This window comes from Echinops telfairi, unplaced genomic scaffold, assembly GCF_000313985.2.
Source record: "Echinops telfairi isolate 266 unplaced genomic scaffold, ASM31398v2 ScPeMD7_2;HRSCAF=8, whole genome shotgun sequence".
In the NCBI taxonomy this organism is placed as follows: domain Eukaryota; kingdom Metazoa; phylum Chordata; class Mammalia; order Afrosoricida; family Tenrecidae; genus Echinops; species Echinops telfairi.
In genome coordinates, this window is record NW_022103898.1 from 50,569,846 (window position 1) to 50,590,456 (window position 20,611).

At 39.5% G+C, this 20,611-nt stretch overlaps 1 protein-coding gene across 1 annotated transcript in view; it reads right to left on the reverse strand.

Annotated features, from left to right (window-relative positions):
* Positions 1-20,611, reverse strand: part of PTPRQ (protein tyrosine phosphatase receptor type Q) — a 276,229-nt gene that overhangs the window by 176,367 nt on the left and 79,251 nt on the right. The window contains 5 exon segments of the mRNA XM_045288666.1: positions 4,622-4,903; positions 5,048-5,155; positions 5,729-5,908; positions 6,007-6,168; positions 7,509-7,686. Of these exon segments, the coding sequence (XP_045144601.1) occupies positions 4,622-4,903; positions 5,048-5,155; positions 5,729-5,908; positions 6,007-6,168; positions 7,509-7,686 (910 nt within the window).

A 20,611-nucleotide genomic window follows, 5' to 3' on the forward strand; every position in this document is an offset into this window, starting at 1 on the left:
TTTGTCCACTGTAGCTGGTATGCCTACCACGGCTGTGTAGTGCATTTTGAAATAGGGAAGTGAGTATACCTTGTTTGTTCTCCAGGAGTGTTTTGTTTATCTGATGTTTCTTTCATTTTCATACAAAGTTGTGGATTGGCTTTTCCATATCTTTTAAATATAATTTTAAAATTTGGGTTGGGATTGCATTATATCTGTCGATAACGTTGTGTATTATTTACATTCTTACGATGTTAAGTCTTCCTATACAAAAGAGTAGTATATTCTCATCTAGGTCTTTAGAGCTTGTGAGCAACTCTAAGGTGCAACTATTGGTCTCTCCCCACCCAGTGGAAAGACTTATAGAAACAATTAGTCCAGTTGTCTACTGGACCATGTAAACATCGATTTCCACAATCCTGGACCAGAACAAGATGGCATCCAGCTACCACCACCAACTGCTCTGAAAAATAGAACACATTAGAAAGTCTTGGATAAAGTAGAATAAAATATGGAATAAAACACAAAACAACATAAAATAACAGACCTACTTATCAAAGAGATACTAGTGGTACCCCCAAGGCTATGGTCCTTCATGGATGTAATGGACCCCCTCCCCATGTTAGAGTAATCAACCATTTAAGGTCAAACTGTAAACACTGAAGGAGCCCTGGTGGCATTACGCTTGAGGCCTACACACTAGGCTGCTCATCTTTAAAGGTAAATGCTTCCAAACTACCACCCTCTGCTTGGGACAAAGATGGGAATTCGACTCCCAGATAGAGTTAGTCTCTGAAACCCACAGGGGCAGTTCTACCCTGCCCTATAGAGTCACTATAGGTCAGCAGTGTGTTTGTGTTTGGGGTTTTGGCAACATTTACCCATGACAAAGTTCAGAAGGTTAGGAGATAAGCAGTGGAAACAAGACACAGGAAAGTAGACTAAGTGATGGTACAGTCAGGGCACTGCAATGGCTGAGCTGAACCAAAATGTCTATGAACTGTTGCATGTACAAATGATGTTCTGTTATGTAAACCTGCACCAATCAAAATTGAAAAAATTAAATAAAAACTTAAAATAGAATAAATAGAAAAGGTCATCAAGAAACTTCCAACCAAGAAAGGTCCAGGACAAAATGGCTTCACAAAGGAATTCTACCAAATATTCAGGGAAGAGCAGACCCCAATTCTAAACAGACAGTTCCAGAATATAGAAAGGGACAACAAACTCATTCTATGATGTAACTTAACCCTGATACCAAAATCAGACAAAGAAACCACCAAGACAGAAAACTACAGAATAATATCCCCATGAATATAGACACAAAAATTTTCAACAAAATATGACCAATGGAATCCAATAACATTTTTTTAAAATTTGACCATGATCAAGTGGAATTCATACCAGGGATGCAATGATGGTTCAACATTTTAAAAACAATCAACGTATTCCACCAAATAAACAAAATAAAGAATAAGAGCCACATGATCATGTCAATAGACGCAGAAAATGCATTTGACAATATCCAACATCCACTTTCAGTAAAAAAAAAATCGACAAAATATAAATACAAGGGAAATTCTTCAGCATAAGGAAGCCCATATACAAAATCCAATAAGAAATGAATAAAACTGAAACTATTTCCTCTGAGAATGAGAACCAAACAAAGATGCCCCTATCATCACTCTTATTCAATATCATGCTGGGAAACCTATGGCAGGGCCATTAGACAATAAAAAGAAATCAAAGGAATAAAATTGGACAAAGAAGAAGTGAAATTCACTATTTGTAGACAATATGATTTTATATGTAGAAAGTTCCTAAGACATGCAAAAAGTGTGAGAAACAATTGGGGTATTTGATAAAGTAGCTAAAATTAATAAGCAGAAATCAATTGGATTCCTGCATACCATCTAACAGAGCTCTGAAAAAGACACCCTGAAAACAATACCGTTTATACGAGTTACACAAAATATGAAATAGGAGCAAGCCTAACCAACCAAACAAACAAACAAAAACCCGCTATAAAGAAAACTAAAGAACACCATTATAAGAAATCAAAAGAGACATCTACAAAGGAAGAATACCCTATGTTCATGGATAGGAATGTCTAATATTGTTAAAGTCAGCACTACACAAAGCAATCTATAAATATAATGCATTTCCAACCCAAATCCCAACTTTATTTTTCATAAAAATGGAAAAACTAATTATTAACATCATACAGAGCGGTAAGAGATCTAGGATAAGCAAATAACTCTTTAAAAGAACAAAATAGGAAGCCTTTTACTACCCAACCTCAGAACCTGTGGCCCAGTCACAGTAGTCAGAGCAAATTGTACAATGGTAGTACAGAAAAATGGAAAAGACTATAAATCCTAGAAAAAAATGCATATACCTATTCACAACTAATTTTTGACAAAGGAACAAAAATCATTAAATGGAAAAGAGCCAGCCTGGTCAACAAAGAGCACTGGCAAAATTGGGTCGGCATCTGCAGAAGGAGGAAACAAGACCATACGTCACCCAGTACTCAAAGACATACTCAACATGGAACAGAGGTCTAAACGTAAACCTCAGGGCTGTACGAATCACTAATAAGAAAATTGGGACAAACTTAAGGGACCTATTGCAGGGCATACACAGACTACCAAATATAATAAAGGATATACACACAGAAGATAGTATAGATGACTGGAAGTCACTAAAACTAAACACTTATGTGCATCAAATGACTTCAGTATTTGAAGAAGACCAAAAAGAGAGTCCGTGGACTGGGGAAAAAATCTTTACCAATCAAACACACACACATACACATACACACACACACACACACACACAACTCCTCCATAACAATAACTCGATGGCACCTAATAACAAAAAACAGAAAACAGGGGCATGATTTATAATGTTCCCCAATAAAAATAGACTGATGTTTCTAAAGTGGATGAGGGACATATATAAGCCATAGATACATGACTAGATTTTGACTTTTCACTTAATCATAGCCCTAATCTAGTCAGTTAACAAGTCCCTTCTTTCCATAATTCCTTATGTGAGGAATTATAATTCTGAACTCTATGCCTTTGGCTAAAATCCCATTTTAAAGGTACTTTTCTGCTCAATTCATGGAAAGAGTCAAGTCCTGATATTAGTAGAGGGTGTGAAACAAGTCGACCCTTAGTTTCTGTGGGTGTGTGGTCTACTGAAAGGGAAAAGCCATGCCCCAAGGCCTCTCCTTTGCATATAAGAACTATCTAGGGCAGACATAGAAACCCCAGTACCACTAGTAGTACCCAGTAGTGGAGGCCAAGGCCAGAGGCACCAGAGACTGTGGCACAGAGGCTCCGAGGAGCAGCCCCAAGACTATGCGGTACCTTCTCCTCATCTGCAACTGTAAGACAGAGTGACAAGTGGGCTTCATGGTCCACACATGCAAAGGCCAAGGGGCCACTTGACTGGGAGGCTAAGAAGCAGAGAGTGACATGGGTCCTGGTTGTGAAGTGTTGATGTGGACCAACGATTTTATCCTGACTTGTGTTGACCGGTTAATGCTCCTAAAAAAAGCCCAAGCTCACTGCCTTTGAGTCAATGCTGACTCATAGTGACCTGCTGTGGGTTTCCAAGGCTATAACTGTTAGGGGAGTAGAAAGCCAGTCTTTCTCCCACGGAGCTGCTGATGGTTTTGAACTGTCAACCATGTGGATCACAGCCCAACCATAACCACTTATACCACGCAGGGCTTCCCAACTCTGCTCATAGACCCCTTTCATTATAAGCATGGTCTGTGGGTGCTATGTAGCCATTGCAATGAATTTTTGAACCCAGAATAGGAGCTCTGTGGGCTTAGTGGTTCCATGTGGGGCTGCTGTCCTTAAGGGCCAAACTGTGAAACCACCAGTCTCTTAGTAGGGAAAGAAGGACTTTCTGATCCAGTAAGTGGTTTCTCATTGGGCTGCTAAGTAAAAGATCAGCAGTCCGAAGCCAACGGACACGATGCAGTAAAAAGATGAGGATTTCAGTCTCAGTTACTGTCTCAGAAACCCACAGGGGCAGTTCTAACCCTGCCCTATAGGGTCCCTATGAGTCGGACTTGACACACTGGCAATGAGTTTTGTTGAGAAAGAGTTACAGTCTCAGAAATTTGCAAGCAGTCCTATCGTGTCCTACAGAGTCGCTATGAGTTGGCATCAACTGGAAGGTAGTGAGAGCATCGTAGAATGCCATGGAAGGAACAGTTGGTGTCAGAACTAGTAAGGAATGATGGAGGGAGGAAGCATGTCTGACGTCGGCCTTGTGGCCCTTGGGAAGCCAGAGGAGGGCAGATATGGCTCCCATGCCATTCACCGCCCTCTGTAACTAAAAATTACAAGCACATTCAAGGTTTGAATTCCTAAGATCTTTCATTTGAAAACTTCACAGATCTGTATCTTGGAGCTCCCTCCTGAAATGAACTTAAGACTTTAAAAACATTCAGAGCAAGGCTTTTCACATTTTTAATAGAAAAAGCAAATATAATTCTCAATTTCACACAATGAAATAATCCTGGTTTGCTTATGTAAAATATGAATAGTATGGCAATTGTCAGCTATTTTTACTATATTAATCTACATTATTAAATAAACCAACAAACCAAACTTACCAGTCTCAGATGTCCTTACAGAGAGCAAAGAAGACAGCTGATTGCCATGACCGACCCTAGTATAGGACCTTATAGAAATGTTGTAGAGGGTGTAGGGTTTCAAGTCCATTAAAACGATGCTTGACGTTGAGGAATTCTTTGTAAATAAAGCATCTGTATTTTTATAGAGTACTTCATAACCAACAATAATCCCATTGGGTTTCTCGGGTGGTGACCACTTCAACCGAATTTCATTTGCAGTAACACCAATTATTTGAACCTCTTGAGGTGATGATTCTGGTTCTGGTCGAAGAAAACAAAATTTTAAATGCATGTATTTTGTCATACTCATTTCAAATCCCAAAGTTAGCATGAGGTAGATGACAATGCACATTAAACATTGCTTGTGCTTGCTTCACTTTATTAAATCACCTTTGAATGTCTTACCATCTTCTGGAGTTGTGATAAAGATGTCGTTTTCTTCAGACAAAGAACTTTCTCCAACATGGGTTGAAGCAGCCACTCTCATTTTGTATCTTGTATATTTCTTTAACCCTAAAGCAAAACAGGCAATTTGTTTAAAATCCTTAAAATAACATTCCTGGATTAGGGCCATTTAACATTGGGCTAGTGAAAATAATCCATTTAATCCCAATCTCCCCGAATTCCTTAGGTGGTAGGGCCTTTCCATGTGGATGAGGTTTCATCTCTCTCCTAAAAGATTAAGTCTATGTCCTGAGGCTCAGGAATGATATTTGGCACAGTGTGGGAGTGTAGTTGCCTCGACACAAGCACCACGTCAGCATAATTGCTTCAGTTCCATCTACATTAATTCACTCCAGTCTTCCTTCAGCATCAACTTCTTTTGATGTACTAGGTAAAAACTTTCCTTGGTTAAGTTTATTCCAGTGAATATTATGGTGCTGTTGGTTTCTCTAAGGATAAACATAGTTAAAGAAAAACAACTTTAATTGGCTTATTTCTGCAGGTATTTTTCAAGAGCTCCACAGCAGCAGCGCAAGCGCGGCGAAACCTGAAATGACAGCGTGCCTTTGGCAGTGGGAAGGCAAGAGAAAGACGCATATTGGCCATCAGAATAGACATTTCAAGAGCAAAACTTTGTTCTACCTGTTATGAGAAAGCTGTTATCTACAGTAGTCATCTGGAAGGCTCTGCTTGTATCCAGTTCCATTGCATAAATTGTATAATGAGTGATTTTTCCATTGGGATATTCTGGAGGATCCCAATATAATAAAATAGATGAAGAACTAATATTTCTATAGTTTATTATTTGGATGGAGCTTGGCACTTCAAAAGAAGAATGAACAAGTATATGAATGAAAAAGTGTTACGATGCGCCCAAGTCGTGTTTGCGGGTACTTCTTTGAAGGCATATGTCTTCTTACCTTGCTCACGTGTCCTAACGTTGAGAACCGTTGGTGGGCCTTCTCCCACGATGGTGAAAGCAGATACACTAATCATGTGCTCAGTGAAAGGGGCCAGTCTCCTGACAACGTAAGACAGCTGTTCAGCAGCAATGTCCGTAATGTACTGATTCTTCATCGTAACTATTCGAAATTGGGGGGGGAAGCAAAATGTTGGACTTCACACTCAAAATAATGCTTGCTCATATGCTGAAATATTAAACCTGATTACATATCATTTATTAATCTCTCCAAGAAATCCTTGACATGCACACCTTCACACACACACACAGCAAGAGCTATACAATTTTAGAATGTAGTTTAGTTATTAAGACTATTCTGGGACTCAAGAATGTTTTTGTATTTTGGTTTTTTATTTTTCTATAAACTATAACTTTCTAAAGGATATCAGTTAGAAATTATTTCTGAAAAGACAGACCATATATCTAATATATGGTCTAATATATATTGAAGTATCACAAATCATAGGAGAGCTACAGAAATAAGACTCATTTGAACGCTAATTCTGCATGCTTTCACTACCTCCAATAACACTTTAGACTAAGCATGCTTGCACAATTGACACAGACACATGAATCCGGGTTTCAAGTATGGCGAGGCTTTTATTTTATCTAGAACTCAGACTTCTGAAAAATGTTATCAGAAATGTAGGCCAAACTTGAAGTATTTGAAGAAACAGCTCTATCAAAAATCCCAGGCTTCTTGGTTTTTAATGTTGTGTCCAATATTATTTTCACAGGCGGAAAGGGTAAAAAATTAAATAAACATATATGAATGTACTATTTTTACTAGCTTTAACACTTGTGGAATAATACTATAATTTGGCATGGGATAAATACCAAATCCAAGAAAAGGCAAAGGAGTAAATTATCCTGCTCAGTTCACAGTAGAGAAAGAACAGAGGTAACACCAGTGTTATCTTACAAAGGATTTTTAATTTGCTGTCTAAGACCATTCCCCTTTTAGAAACAGAAAGATCCATTGACACCACAGAGCAAGTGTGTACACTAATGACATCACCACGTCAGTGGAGTTACCTACACCTGTTGATTGCCCCATGCACTAGAGTTGTAACTTTCTGACCTATTTACCTTTAGTGACATTTGAAAACCTATTTGTCAAAAGCTGCACAGAGCAGAAGGCCTGTAAATGATTTGAAGATATGTTAATCCCTTCCCATCACACCTGCTTTGGCAACTGTAATAACTGATTGTCTATGCAGCTTGGCCGGAGACTCTAGGGTGCTACTTTTTCTAGGAGGAAGGTCAAATGGGTTAGGAGGGGCCAACCCCTGCCTGTGTGGCATTCCCATTTGCCGCTAAAGGCTATCCAACAGTTAAAAAAATCTGACTGCAGCCCATGAACCATTAATAATTTAGTTGAACTCGAAGCAAAGGTTCATATAAGTGTTAGCACTTCTGGTGGCTAAGATGCACTATACCGAGAATAAAATTTTTACTTACTAGTTGTTGAATACTGGTGTTCGGCTCTATTCCTTGCAGGAAAGTTATATGGAAGGTTGTGATACACAAGTGAAGCAAATGAGTGCAGGTCGGAAGACATCTCTGCTGAACCCTCCAGTAATTCTGTCATTGGCTCTACTATGTTCATAGTCTCTGAAGCCATGGGTTCATTAATATACTGTAATCAAAAACAAATATTTTCAAATCTGCTTGTGATCTCTACACTTAATATTAGTTTGCCACAAGTAGAATTACTTTAAAAAATAACAAAAACTAGTGACTTTGAAACGGAGACTTGGTGGCACTGTGGAGTAACAGATGGACAATGGACTATAACATATTTGGATCAAACGCCCAGACAACCTGCAGGAGAAAGATGGTGCTAACTGCTCCTGTAAAGAGCTAAGAAACCTCTGAATCCCTATATAAGGTCGATATGAATAAGGAATCCACTTGATGACCATGGGTTTTGTTTGGAGAGTGACTTTGAAAATATGCTTTTTCAAAGGTAATATTTTCATTACCATCCAAGACTGCATTCTCAAGCTCCTGAAATCCTGCATCATTGTAACACAGGGTGATTACTTCCCTATCTCAAAAGGCCAATCCTGTACTTGACTGAGCAGCAGATTTAGTTAGTTCTGACCTGAGCTAGATTCTAACAGATAAAATTAGACATCTGTGTGTGAAGTCTTCAGGACTAAAATATTTTACCTGCTCATCAGCAAAAAGATAAAAGTTCTAGACATACTCCCTGTAAGGGCAGTAAATGAGTTTATGTGACTCTGTTAGCCCAACTCGCTAAAATGCCCACCAAACAATCTTTGCCTGCCTGGGTTTGGGTAGGAAGGTAGGGAAGACACTGATAGGGTTCACCTGTGAGTAACTGATCGTTGATCCATTGTGAGAAGTAAAAGAAGGGATCTTAACTGCCAGCAAGAGTTGGGTCCCCTGCACTAAATATCCCTGTGCGGTGAACTTCTGGATCCAGAACAGCTTTGACATAAGCGAAGCAGAAGCCAAAGCTGGAGGCAGAGGACAAAGCAGGGGGTGGACTTCCCAACCCACGGAGTAAGTAAAGCTGAGTGCTTTGGGGCAGAAGCTGGAGTGGGGTGCCTCTGGACACTTAGTAGGCGATACCGAGCTTGCTGGCCCCTGGAAGTGGCTGAGAGACTTTAGGCTGTGGTTTACTAAAGTGAGGGTGTCTCTGGGCACTTACTTTGTGGCGCTGATACCCTGTCCCCTGGAGCTGGAGCTGAATACCTTGGGGTTGAGAGTGAAAACAGAGTGGCATGCCTTTTGGGCACTTATTAGCAGCCCTGAAAGAACTTTATAACATTTCCTGACTGAACATCTGTATTCTGAGTATTTCCCACCTGCACTGTAAGCTATTAACATCTTTAATAAACTCATTAATCATGAATATTGTCTCTGAGGCTTGTGTATCCATTGCAATGAATTACTAAACTCAGTAGCTGAAAAAGTAGAGAGTGTTGTAAATGACAACACACTCCCATCATTTTAAAAGCTGTTTTACTCCTTTTTGTACTTTCTTTGCATTCCAGGTGTAAGAAGCCAATTGTGCTTGCTTGATGTACATCAGGGATGGTGGTTTTTCTGTAGTGAATATTCACATCATGATAAAAAAAACTGTATGGTACTTGTTTTTATAGGATTCATATCAGACTTATCCAAGCATCTCGACCTGTAAAATATTTTATCTGCAATTGTCCCTAGATCTAACCTGGTGCACTTCAAATTCATCAAGTGTCACCATGACATGAAACCATCAGAAGTAAACATGTGCAGTAAATATTTTTTTGTTGACAGAACAGTATGACATATTTGACTGAAATAGACTAGGAAAAGTATGTGTTGTCTAAAGAAATACTATTAGATATTTTGTGTAAAATGTTGACCATGCAAATAACACTAAAATTAATCAAAAGCAACTTAAGAGTATTTTTCTCAAATGAAATATGTATATGTTTAGATTGCGATTAGAACAAATTTACCAAGGTAAATCTTGGAGATCATCAGGGAAATTTGAGCATAGTGTATATATTAGATAATATCAAGAAAATATAAGCTGTGGTGTGTTATTATAGAAGGTATTAAAATGTCCATCTGACTGTAGAGATGCATGCTTGGCATGAAGGCATGCTGGTGGCAATGTGGGGAAAGTGCTGTGGGTTCAGAGGTCAGCATTTCAAATCTGTCGGATAATGTTGCTGCAGTAGGTTCCCATAAAGATGGGCACCCTTGGAAAAAGTATGAGGAAGTTCGACTCTTTTCTATAGGGTCGCTATTGAGTAACTATGAATCCGAATCAATTTGAGGGCAGGCTGTTTGGTTTGGGTTTAGGCATGTAGGAGTGACCATGACGTGAAATGTGAAATTTAATTTAAAGTACTTCTGCAGTAGAAACAGAAAAGAGAGACATATGAGACAAGAGGGGCAGAAACTGATAGTTATTACATCTAGGTGGAGAGCAGATAGGGATTCATTAAACGCTTTTCTTTACTTCTGTACTTATATGAAATTTGGGGGAAAAGATCACAACTTCTCTCTCTTTCGTCATTATCTTTTCAAGTTCTGTTTCAAACCTCACCTCCAAAACTTCTCTTCAAAAATGTTACCCAAATTCCATTCAATGCTGTACCCTTGTATCTTCTGAACAACTATTTTTATTGCAGCTTTTGCTTTTCTTTCTTTCTTTTCTCTTTTTTTCAAGTTCCATGCACCTGTCCTTTAGCTATCTTACCTGTGTTTGTGGTGCCCTAACACACAAGGCTAAAAATACTTTATATGTCTTCCTAACACTAATGTTCTCAGTATTTTCAAGCAAAATGGTAAATGTTCAGAAAAGCAAAAATAAATAAATAAATAAATTCTAGAGCAGTTTAAGTAAGCTAAACATCAAAAGGTAGGTCATTTAAATGTTAACTTTTTTGAGGAATGGAGAAGATGCCATAAAATACTCTGTCCTTCCAATGATATTTATATAAAACTTGATAGAGTGGGAAAACCTTGCATTGAAAAGCAGGGAGACATCTTTAAGATCTACTTTAGAAAGTTCTGTGATTAAAATAAAAACAACTCAGCCTAGGGAAAGCTGCAGGGGGAAAATTAAAGGCCTTCCATCTTCCAATAACCACTTCAGCTATTCCTCCACGGGGAAATCAAGGGTGAGTGGTGGAAGGGGGATGGGGCACGAGTCACAATCACATAATTCAGAGGTGCTCTGGTATTCCCGTCAATATTTTATGTGTGAACAACACAGCTGTTTCTACTATCAATCAGTCACCCTTTGCAGATCTACTCTGCACCAAGTTTGAAGGTAGACTGAGAGAGTACAAAGAATTTACTTATGAGCTATGGTTATTGCATTAAATCTCTCAATATTTTCTACCACATGTCAGATAAATTAGTGAGAAGCCATAGCAGTCCATCAATTATGTAAGTTAGGCAACTCTGTTGGAATACTGTCATCGCAACCTAGTAGTGAAGCTGATATTTTGATTCTCTGGGTTTCTTGCAAATTCTGATGTTCACTGAATGAATCTCCAACTTAGATTCCAAAGCCACTCAGCATGTTACTGTAATTACCAAGTGATCTTTGTATGACTCTTTTCACACTTTGACTCCTTATAAAATTCCTTAGATAATAGGTTTTTTATAGGGCTACAGATAAACAGATATGTGGGGGGGGGGGAAATAAGAAAGTAAAAGAAGGTAGAAGGGGCAAAATGGGGCAAATAAAACATTGAGGGAAGGTCCACTGTAACTTCTAAAAATATTGGACTCATTGGTCACCAGTAACTTATCACTACTAACATTTTGATAATTTTGGTAATTTTCTGCTGTGGAAAATGATTCTATATATTGTAGATGTTTAGTAGCTCATCTGTTCTTTATCAACTAGAAACAAGTAGCACCACTACAAGCCTGAAAAGTAGAAATGACTCCAGAGAGTACCACATGCTCCCCCAGATGTTAAAATCTTCCCCAGCTGAGAATAATCAGTGAATGTCACAATCCATGAACATGGACGACTTCTCATATGCGACCCAGGAAACATTAAAATTTTAATGTGAAAAAGTGAGAATATTTTAGTTATACTTCTAATGCAACTGAATAAATTAGATTTTATATATATATTATATTTAATGAGAATTGTTTAAGAATATATATCTATCAATTTGGACTCACCAAAGATTTAGTGAGTCAGATTAATAAAAAGTGTGAGAGGAGGAATTCAGGGATATGGTTACGAGATAACAGGCAAGGAAGATTTCCTTAGCAATTACTGGAGAGGTTTCACTAGGAGAAATATCTTATGTTCCTAAGAATGAAGAATTCCATTTAAAAACTAAGTAGATTCAAGTGTTTTAAAGTGGGAGAGTCATGACACCTGCAGACATACTCCCTTTAAACACTGGCCAACACCAGAAGCCATTCATGTAAGTCCCACTCTTATCCAGTGCAGCAAATTCCCCTGAGGCAACCCAGCCAACCAAATCTCTTACCTCACTGGCCTCTCGTGGTCCTGCATCAATAGCAGATCATATAGGCTGCTTAGTACAGATATTCTCAGTACCAATGCTATATTTTTCATCATTCTTTCCTGCTTGTTCTCTGGTACCTTCATGCCCCTGACATGGCTCACCTCTCCCAAGCAATATGTACTTAAGCACAATGGCACTACAAAAGGAGAATGAATCCTCATCCACAAGGTGGTTTTATTTTATTTTGTTTTTGTACTTTTGTCCTACTGAATTACTTTTATTATTTGATTTCTAGTACTCTTCTGCCTGTCTGGTTTCCTATTTTGGTACAACTACTCCTGAGAATATACATTTCCCACAAAAACAGGTAGGCCAGTAGATTCTGGCACACCTATCTAAACAAGGGTGTTTTTCCCCCTCTGAGTGCACTTACCCACACACATTCATGCTGATATAGCAACAGAACTTGGAGAAGCAGTGGCTTGCTTAACAATACTTACATGGAACCTGAGAGGAAAATATGCCTGGTACTATGTTCCTAATGGGACACTTTTGATCCAGTTTCTATCCAGCCCTTGGTGACCCACACTGTGTACTGTAGACGATTGGCACTTTATACTCTGTCTTTCAAGGTGCTCACCATCCTTCCCAGACCACATCAGAAGGATTCAATGTGAACACACTATGTGAACTGGGCTTTCTCTCAAAATCACCTGTAGAAGATTTAAGGAACCAACACGCTCCTTCTGACTTAAGGCTGAAGCCCCGTGGCACAAGAAGAAGCAGATGACTAGTATCCAAAGGTTATGGAACTGGTATTTGTTAGACTTTGATTTAGAACTCTTGCTTTGAGGGTACCCAATGAATGGTGGCCCAGGACTTCCATATATTTACTAGTCTGCTGCCCCCCTAGCTTTTCTATGACATGTATTAGTCTGGTATGCATGGTTCTGCCTTGTGAATGAGAATTGTTGAATGTTTTACCCTATCATCAACCCCCAGTTTTTTCATGTAAATGGGGTTCTGACACTTAAGAATTTAATCTGTACAAGCAAGCAATGTATGTACATAATTGGCCTAGAGTTATATAATTTCCTTTTCTCGGTAATGTTGTAATTATATATCATTGGCTAAATTCATGAAAATATCAATAGAATTACCTTATGCCTCATGGGGATGATTTATAAGGTTCTCTAAATGATAGTGATGTCGCTAGACTCTAGAGTGACATATATTAATCATAGATATAATGGATTTGGGGGTTACACTTAAATCTGATTCCAAACTAAAAACAATTCATTTTTATGATATGGCCTGCTCAGTTTTCACCCACATGAAGGGAGCATTAAAGATATAGGTACCATAGTAAAGTATGGTGAAGAAAACAGAAGGTGCCCTGCTAGCAGAAAGGATAGCATCTGTGGTCTTAAAGCCTTGTCTTAAAATAAGCAGCCATCTAGGCAGGGCATCAACTAAATCCATATAGAACAGGCACACTAACCTGTGTGATCTGAGGATTATAAATAATAAAACCAAAAGGAGTGAATTATATCATACCAGAAAGTGTGACACCGGGTTTGCAGAAGGCTATGGATGACAGTGTAAGCCCAAAATCCATTTAGAGGGTCCCCACATGAATCCCCTCTAAGGTAATCCTGGGCTGTGAATAGACTTGCTATCAGTCAGAGAGCATTGTAAAGTTGATTATGGCAGATGTAGTTAGGTTGAAATGTATTACTTTATATTTTGATTTCTCTTTTGATCCAATTTAAAGCTACTTTTCAGTTTTTAATATTTTCTGATTTCTGTTTGATTGAGGATTGTTGTTTTGTCTAGTCCTTGTTGTTGGATTTTTGTTGGTTTATTTGCTTCTGTTATGTTTGGTATGATTTTATGTATATGAAATCCATGATATACTTATATCTCATATAGAGGCAGTAACTGGATTCACAATTACCTAAAAGAATGAAAGAAAATGGGGAGCCAATAACAATGAGCACGAGAAGAAAATGTTCTGAACTGGATCGTGGTGATGATTACACATCTCTTCTTCATATGATCGAATGATTACATTGTATGAGATGTGAAGTAAATGCCAATAAAACTATCTTTAAAAAACAGTTTGGTTCATCTCAAAGAAATGCTTTGTATTTTACTACATAGTATGGCATGGGTTAAGCTGTTATCAAAAAGGATTGAAATGAAAAACTTGGAATTATTTTATAATTGGAAACCTCTTAGTGACTACTGTCTCATTCTATACACTACATGGGTGACAAATACTTAAGGATTGATTCTGTTTCTTTTCCTTATGCTCAACAAAGCATACAAGGGGGTACCCCCCACCACCACAATGGATTTTTTCAAAGCTATGTATTTAAATTTTTTTACAACACAACCTTATTACCTTCAAAGTACTCTCCATTACATTTAATGCATTTGTCAAACCTGTGATTCTGTTCTTGGAAACATTTTTCAAACTCATCTATTTGTACCACCCTCATTCCCCTTCACCCCCACCCCTTCTACATCGTCAGATCACTGTCCTTTCATGTTCCTCTTCATTCATGGAAGCAAAAAGAAGTCACACAAAGCAAGGTCAGGTGAGTAAGGAGCATGGATAAGAGAGCCATGCTGTTTTTAGCCAAAAACTGGCACACTAAGATGGCTGTGTGAGTGGACGCATTGTTGTAGTGGCAAAACCAGTACCCTGTCTGCCACATAATTTGCTGAACCAAGTTCTAAGATAGTCCACATAGCTTCCCCATCTCTTCAATTGTCCAACATTAGTCTTTGAGCACAAGTACACAAATTTTGTGGACATTTTCATCCATTCAGGAAGTTGACATATATCCAGAATGAGGTTTGTCATCAATCAACATTTCATCCTTTTTGAAACAAGAAAACCACTTATACACTTGAGTTTTTCCCATAGCACTATCCTTCTAAGCTGTGTCCAACATCACAACAGTTTCTGCAGCATTATCCCAAGCAGGAAACAAAATTCCACAGATGCATACTATTCTCTTAAATCTCAAAACAATGTTCAAGCCAAACTGTTTGTATGAAAAAACTCACTGTGACCACAGAGAAACTTCCCAGGTGATGCCAGTGCACTAACGCAGAGCGAATTGCTCAACACTCGCCCAACAGGGAAAATACTTGTACCAGGAAAGCTCTGCTCTATCCAGTGCAATTCCAGTTTTTAGGGGGTACCCCCACATATTGCAATTATTCCCAAACTACTGTTTGATACCGTCCCCAGCCTAACTCCAGAGCATTTGGCCGAACACTTAGTTGGCTTACTTCTCATGTTCACAGTGACAGATGCTGATATACTCAAGGACTATGTTAGATGAAGAGAGGAGTCTAAGAATATTAGACGTTTGTAACATTAGACAGCAAGGTGGAGTGTGGTAGGGCAAAGAGTCTTCACCTTTCTAACAGAACAAACAGGTACAGGAAAAGGTCTGAGTGTGAGCAGTTCCTAGAAAGAGAATCTTAGGGCTTTGTAGACTTTAGTCTCAGTAAAATGAGGTTCCCAGAAGAATTGAATTCTTGTTTTTGCATTAATAGACGTAGAAATTTGAACCAAGATAGAAAATAATTCTTCTTTATTTTCGTTGGTCAAACTACACATGAAATAGCTTGTTCATGGCCAAACTTAAAAAAATTCAGACACAGCAGAGTAAATCAGTGTTAGAAAAGACCTGTAAAACATGACAGATGTGAAATAGAGGACGTTAAGCCTTAGGGAAACTAGGATCATTGTCATCAAATAATAAACAGAAGTTAAAAGCTTCATTATTACTGCAAGTACTAGCACTTAAACTATCATGTCTCAAACACAATGTAAAACACTTTTATCCATATATTACATTTTAGTATAGCCCCAGAAGATAGTTATTATTCACTCCATTTTATAGTATAGACAAGAATCACCTATCCAAATTCACAAAACTAGTGATTGCAGAAGTAGAACTGGAGCACATTTTTTTGTCATTGTGATTCCAAATGCCATGTTCTTAGCTACTCTGTGTGACTTTACAGGGGAGAGATAGGGCAAACTGATAAAACTTAGAGGACAAGTATTTCAACCCAACATGCTTAAAGAACTGGGAGGCTTTTTATTCTTCTTTGTATTTTTTAACCCCTAACAAATGACTGGAACATCACAGTTACTTAATAAACATATGCCAATGTAGTCATAAGGAAGGATATTTTAAAGCTTATAACAAATTAGCTACTTTTGTCACGGTGAATCCCCTATTATGGGAAATAACTAAGTAGCTTATCAGAGTCTTTTGTTCCGATCTTTTATTAGGTAGAAATGATAGACATAAGATGCATGTGTAAGTTTGGAGATCAAAATAAAAATCTTCAAATTTGAGATTCAATGCTTTAATGTATTTCTTCAAATATTTGTATAAATAGTGAAAGAAACTATTTTAATTGTTTAGTATGGAAAGTACACATTTCAGTGTACCCAAGTAGCCCCTATTTATTAGTAAATTTTATATCTATACATAAGATGAATCTATGCACTAATTTAGTTAACACACATATAGAAAAATGTACCATTTTCTATTTTACTTTTAAGCCCTGATGGCACTGAGGAGTAAGTATTATATTGCTAACTGAAGCAAGGGCAGTTCAACCACATCAGATGCTCCTAGTGAGAAAGATGAGTCTGCCTGAGCCCATAAGGATTAAAGTCCCAGAAGCTTTATGGAACGGCTGTCCTCTGTTCTATAGGGTTGCTATGAGCCAGAATCCACTCAATGGCAGTGAGTTTGGTTTTCTGTTTTGGAAGCACCAAGGAATGAAATTTTTCTCCATGAAGAGGTTAGGAAAAAAACCCGAAAACTCATTGAGTCTATGCTAGCTTATGGAGACCCTCTAGGACAGGTAGAACTTCCCGGGTGAGTTTCTGAGAATTGTGTTTACAATAGTAAAAAGCCCCATCTTCCTCTCATGGAGAGGCTGGTGGTTTCAAACCGACAACCTTGTGTACCACAGTCCAATGTGTAACCACTACACAACCAGGTTCCTTATGAAGGGATAAATTGTATCAAAACAGTCTAAAGCTAAGCTAGGATCAACTCATAGATAATAAATCATGTAAATAATTTTGGCTTTAAATTATAGATAATTTATTGATTGAAAACAATTACTACATTCTAGGAGAGTAGATAAAGCTTAATATAAGCAAACAAAAAGTAGCACCCACCCTGGGTGGGTTGCCCAGGTAAGTAGCACATACTGAGAGCTCTTTGGTATATGGTGGGTCTGGTGTCCAGGAGGACTAGTGGAAGGATTCTGCTGAGTGAGAGGTGCCCCTAGGACAACCCTAGGACAACCCCCCCAACCCACCTACCCACCTCCTAATTCATCTTCCCTGAGTTGGAATCCCTGGAGATCTGAGATCTGATCCTTGGGACATCTCGGCTCAGCCAGCTGAGCTGGCCCTGCATGCTGCCACTGCCGGCACTGTGGTCACTGTGGTAGCCAATTGCCCCACCCCACCCCCCGGCCTTGTCACCACACCAGAGGCTGCTTGGATGCCCTGCTGAGACTTGCAGCTGTGATAGGACCCCTGCAGCAGCTGCCCACTCACAGCACTCCCTTGGTGAGCTGCTTCCTTCTCCCATGGTTCCCCTCTCTCTATGTAGCAGTGATCCACCACCAAGCTAGCATCTCTCCTTCCATTCACACGGTCCCAGGAACTTACCTGCAGTCTACCTGTAGCAGGTTAGGTGACCTGTGACTACGCATGCTACCCCACACCCCATATCATTGCCTGAGACCCCTCCACCAGCGTCCCTGCCTGTCCACCCCTGCTATCTCCATGGTGAGCTGCTCCCACAAATTAACCCACCCTAGTCCATGCTCCCACCTGCTCCCACCAGCGCCACTCCCCGCCTAAGCCCATACCACTCCTGCCTGTGCCCACCAACTCCCGCCAGCGCTGGACCACACCACTACCATGTGCTCCCCACCACAATAGCCCAAGCCCTACCCCCTTCACCCAGCACCCCTTCTGCCCAGACAGGCTCAGCACTTCCCTAGGGTCCCAGGCCCACAGGGAGTAGGGGGGGAATGCATCCTTGATCCAAAGAGCATACATTCCCCACACATACCCTGCCTCCAGAGCCCAGGGGAAAAGTGACCCTGGTCCAAGGGCTTCCCAATTGAGGCCCAGCCATACTACCTCAGACCCTAATGTGGCTAAAGCCTGCCGATTGGTCCCCTTCAGCCTTATCGCTGCACATGGGGCTCCTCCATTCCCAGCACCCTAAGCAAAAACAGCCTGTCCCACACTAGCATGGTGCACCCCACTGTCAGATGCAAGAGCTGCCCCCACCAGTGCCAGGCTCCAACACCCTGTGGAGGCTCTCCCCGAGACAGTGGGGCTGTTTTCACCCTTGATCAGCACCTCCTCCCATGACAGTGAGGCCGCCCCCACTTTTGCCTTCTGGTAGGCATACTTTTAAAAAAATTAAACAAGGAAAGACTGCTAATTGTGGCCTGATAGACCAGTTTAAAGCAGCCTAGGGGAATACATACAGGATCCAGCCTCTCTCCAGTCACTGAAACTCCTCACTACTATTGGCCACTGAACCACCTTGGAACCCCGCCTACACAGCAGTCTGACCCACCTCTATAGTAGGTCACAGGTGTCTTCCTAAAAGCACCCTTATCAGTAATACAGAGAAAGACCTCAGAGTTCCCTGGTCTCCCCAAAACATGGTGCCTACCTCTACAAAGGGGTCAAGGAAACATTAGCAAACCACAACACTCTCAACAAAAAAACAAGAGAGACAAAACACAATAGCAGAGTAAATGACACTCAGAAGAATCAGATGCAGATGTACCACAAAAAGAAATCAGAAGGCTGCTAGGAGTGATACAAGAGTTGAGGGAAGCAATGCAGAATAAGGATGCAATTATAGAGGAGATAAAGTCCACAATTGAGGAGATGAATTCCACGATAGAGGGGATGAAGTCCACACACCAAAGGGAAATACTGGTGCTAACAGATGGGGTAGCAGAAGCCACACACAAGTTTACAGAATTTACCATTAGATTTGAGGAGGCAGAAGACCATATCAGTGACCTTTAAGACACTCAGACATACCTCAGCAAATAAGACAGTCAAATAGGAAAATAAAAGAAAAGGGAAGATAACCTGAGATCAATGACATATGCTATTAAGAGGAATGATATTCGTATAATTGGTCTACCAGAGCAGGACACGACAAACAAGTTTACCGCAAAATAGTGAAGGGATTTCTGGAAGCAAACTTTCCCACCTTAATGAATGAGGATCAGACACTCATACAGGAAGCAGAAAGGATACCAACTACACTAAACCCTAAGAAGCACTCACCAAGACATATAATAGTAAAAATATCCAACTTTGAGGAAAAAGAGAAAAATTTAAGAGAAAGGAAGATGGTCACATACAAAGGATCTCAGGTAAGAATATGCTCAGACCTATCAGCAGAAACCATGAAGAGGAGGAGAGAGTGGAACAACATCTTCCAAAAGCTGAAAGAAAAAACCACCTGCCCTAGAATCCTTTAACCTGTCAAATTATCCATTAAGATAGATGGGGAGATAAAGGTCTTTCAGGACAAGGAAAAACTCAAAGAAGTTGTTGCAAGATACCCAACCCTGCAGAAGATACTGGTCGACTCACTATGGTCAAAGAATCAACATCCATCAAGCACAAGCAGGAGACCACCATATAGCCCAACTCCTTCCAGAAGCCAACATGCCAACAACAATTACCAAGCTAACAAGGCCTCAGAGGGAAAAGAATCCAAGATAGAATCCCTCTCCCTCCCCTAACAAAATACAGCACGCTGATATGAAGGGAGATAGGAAAACACCCAAAACACAAGACATGAGATGACAGCAATGAATCCACAGATCGTGATAATAACTTTGAGTTTTAATGGCCTCAATTCATACATTAATAGGAAAAGGCTTGAAGACTAGCTCAGAAAACATAACCCAACAATCTGTTGCCTGCAAGAGACACAACTTAAGTGCACAGACAAAAATAAACTAAGAATAAAAGGCTGGCAGAAAGTATGCGAGGCAAATAACAATTTAAAAATAGAAGGGTGGCCATTTATAAACTATCAAGGGCTCATGCGGGAGGGGGGAGCGAGGAGGGAAGGGAAAAATGAGGACCTAATGTCGGGGGTTTAAATGGAGAGAAAATGTTTTGAGAAACGATGTACAAATGCGCTTTACACAATTGATGTGTGTATGGATTGGGATAACAGTTGTATGAGCCCCTAATAAAATGTTAAAAAAGAGAGAAAAATAAATAAATAAATAAATAAAATTAAAAATAAATAAATAAATATTAAAAAAAATAGGAGGGTGGCAATCCTAATCTCTGACAAAATTGACCTCAAGCTTCAAACCATATAAAAAGACTAGGAGGGGCACCGTGTAATGCTCTAAGGATCAGTAAACCAGGAACCAGTTGGCATATTGAATATTTACTCTCCTAATAATGGATCGGCAAAATTTATCAAACAAACTATTTAATAGATGAAAATAGAAATCACCGATTTA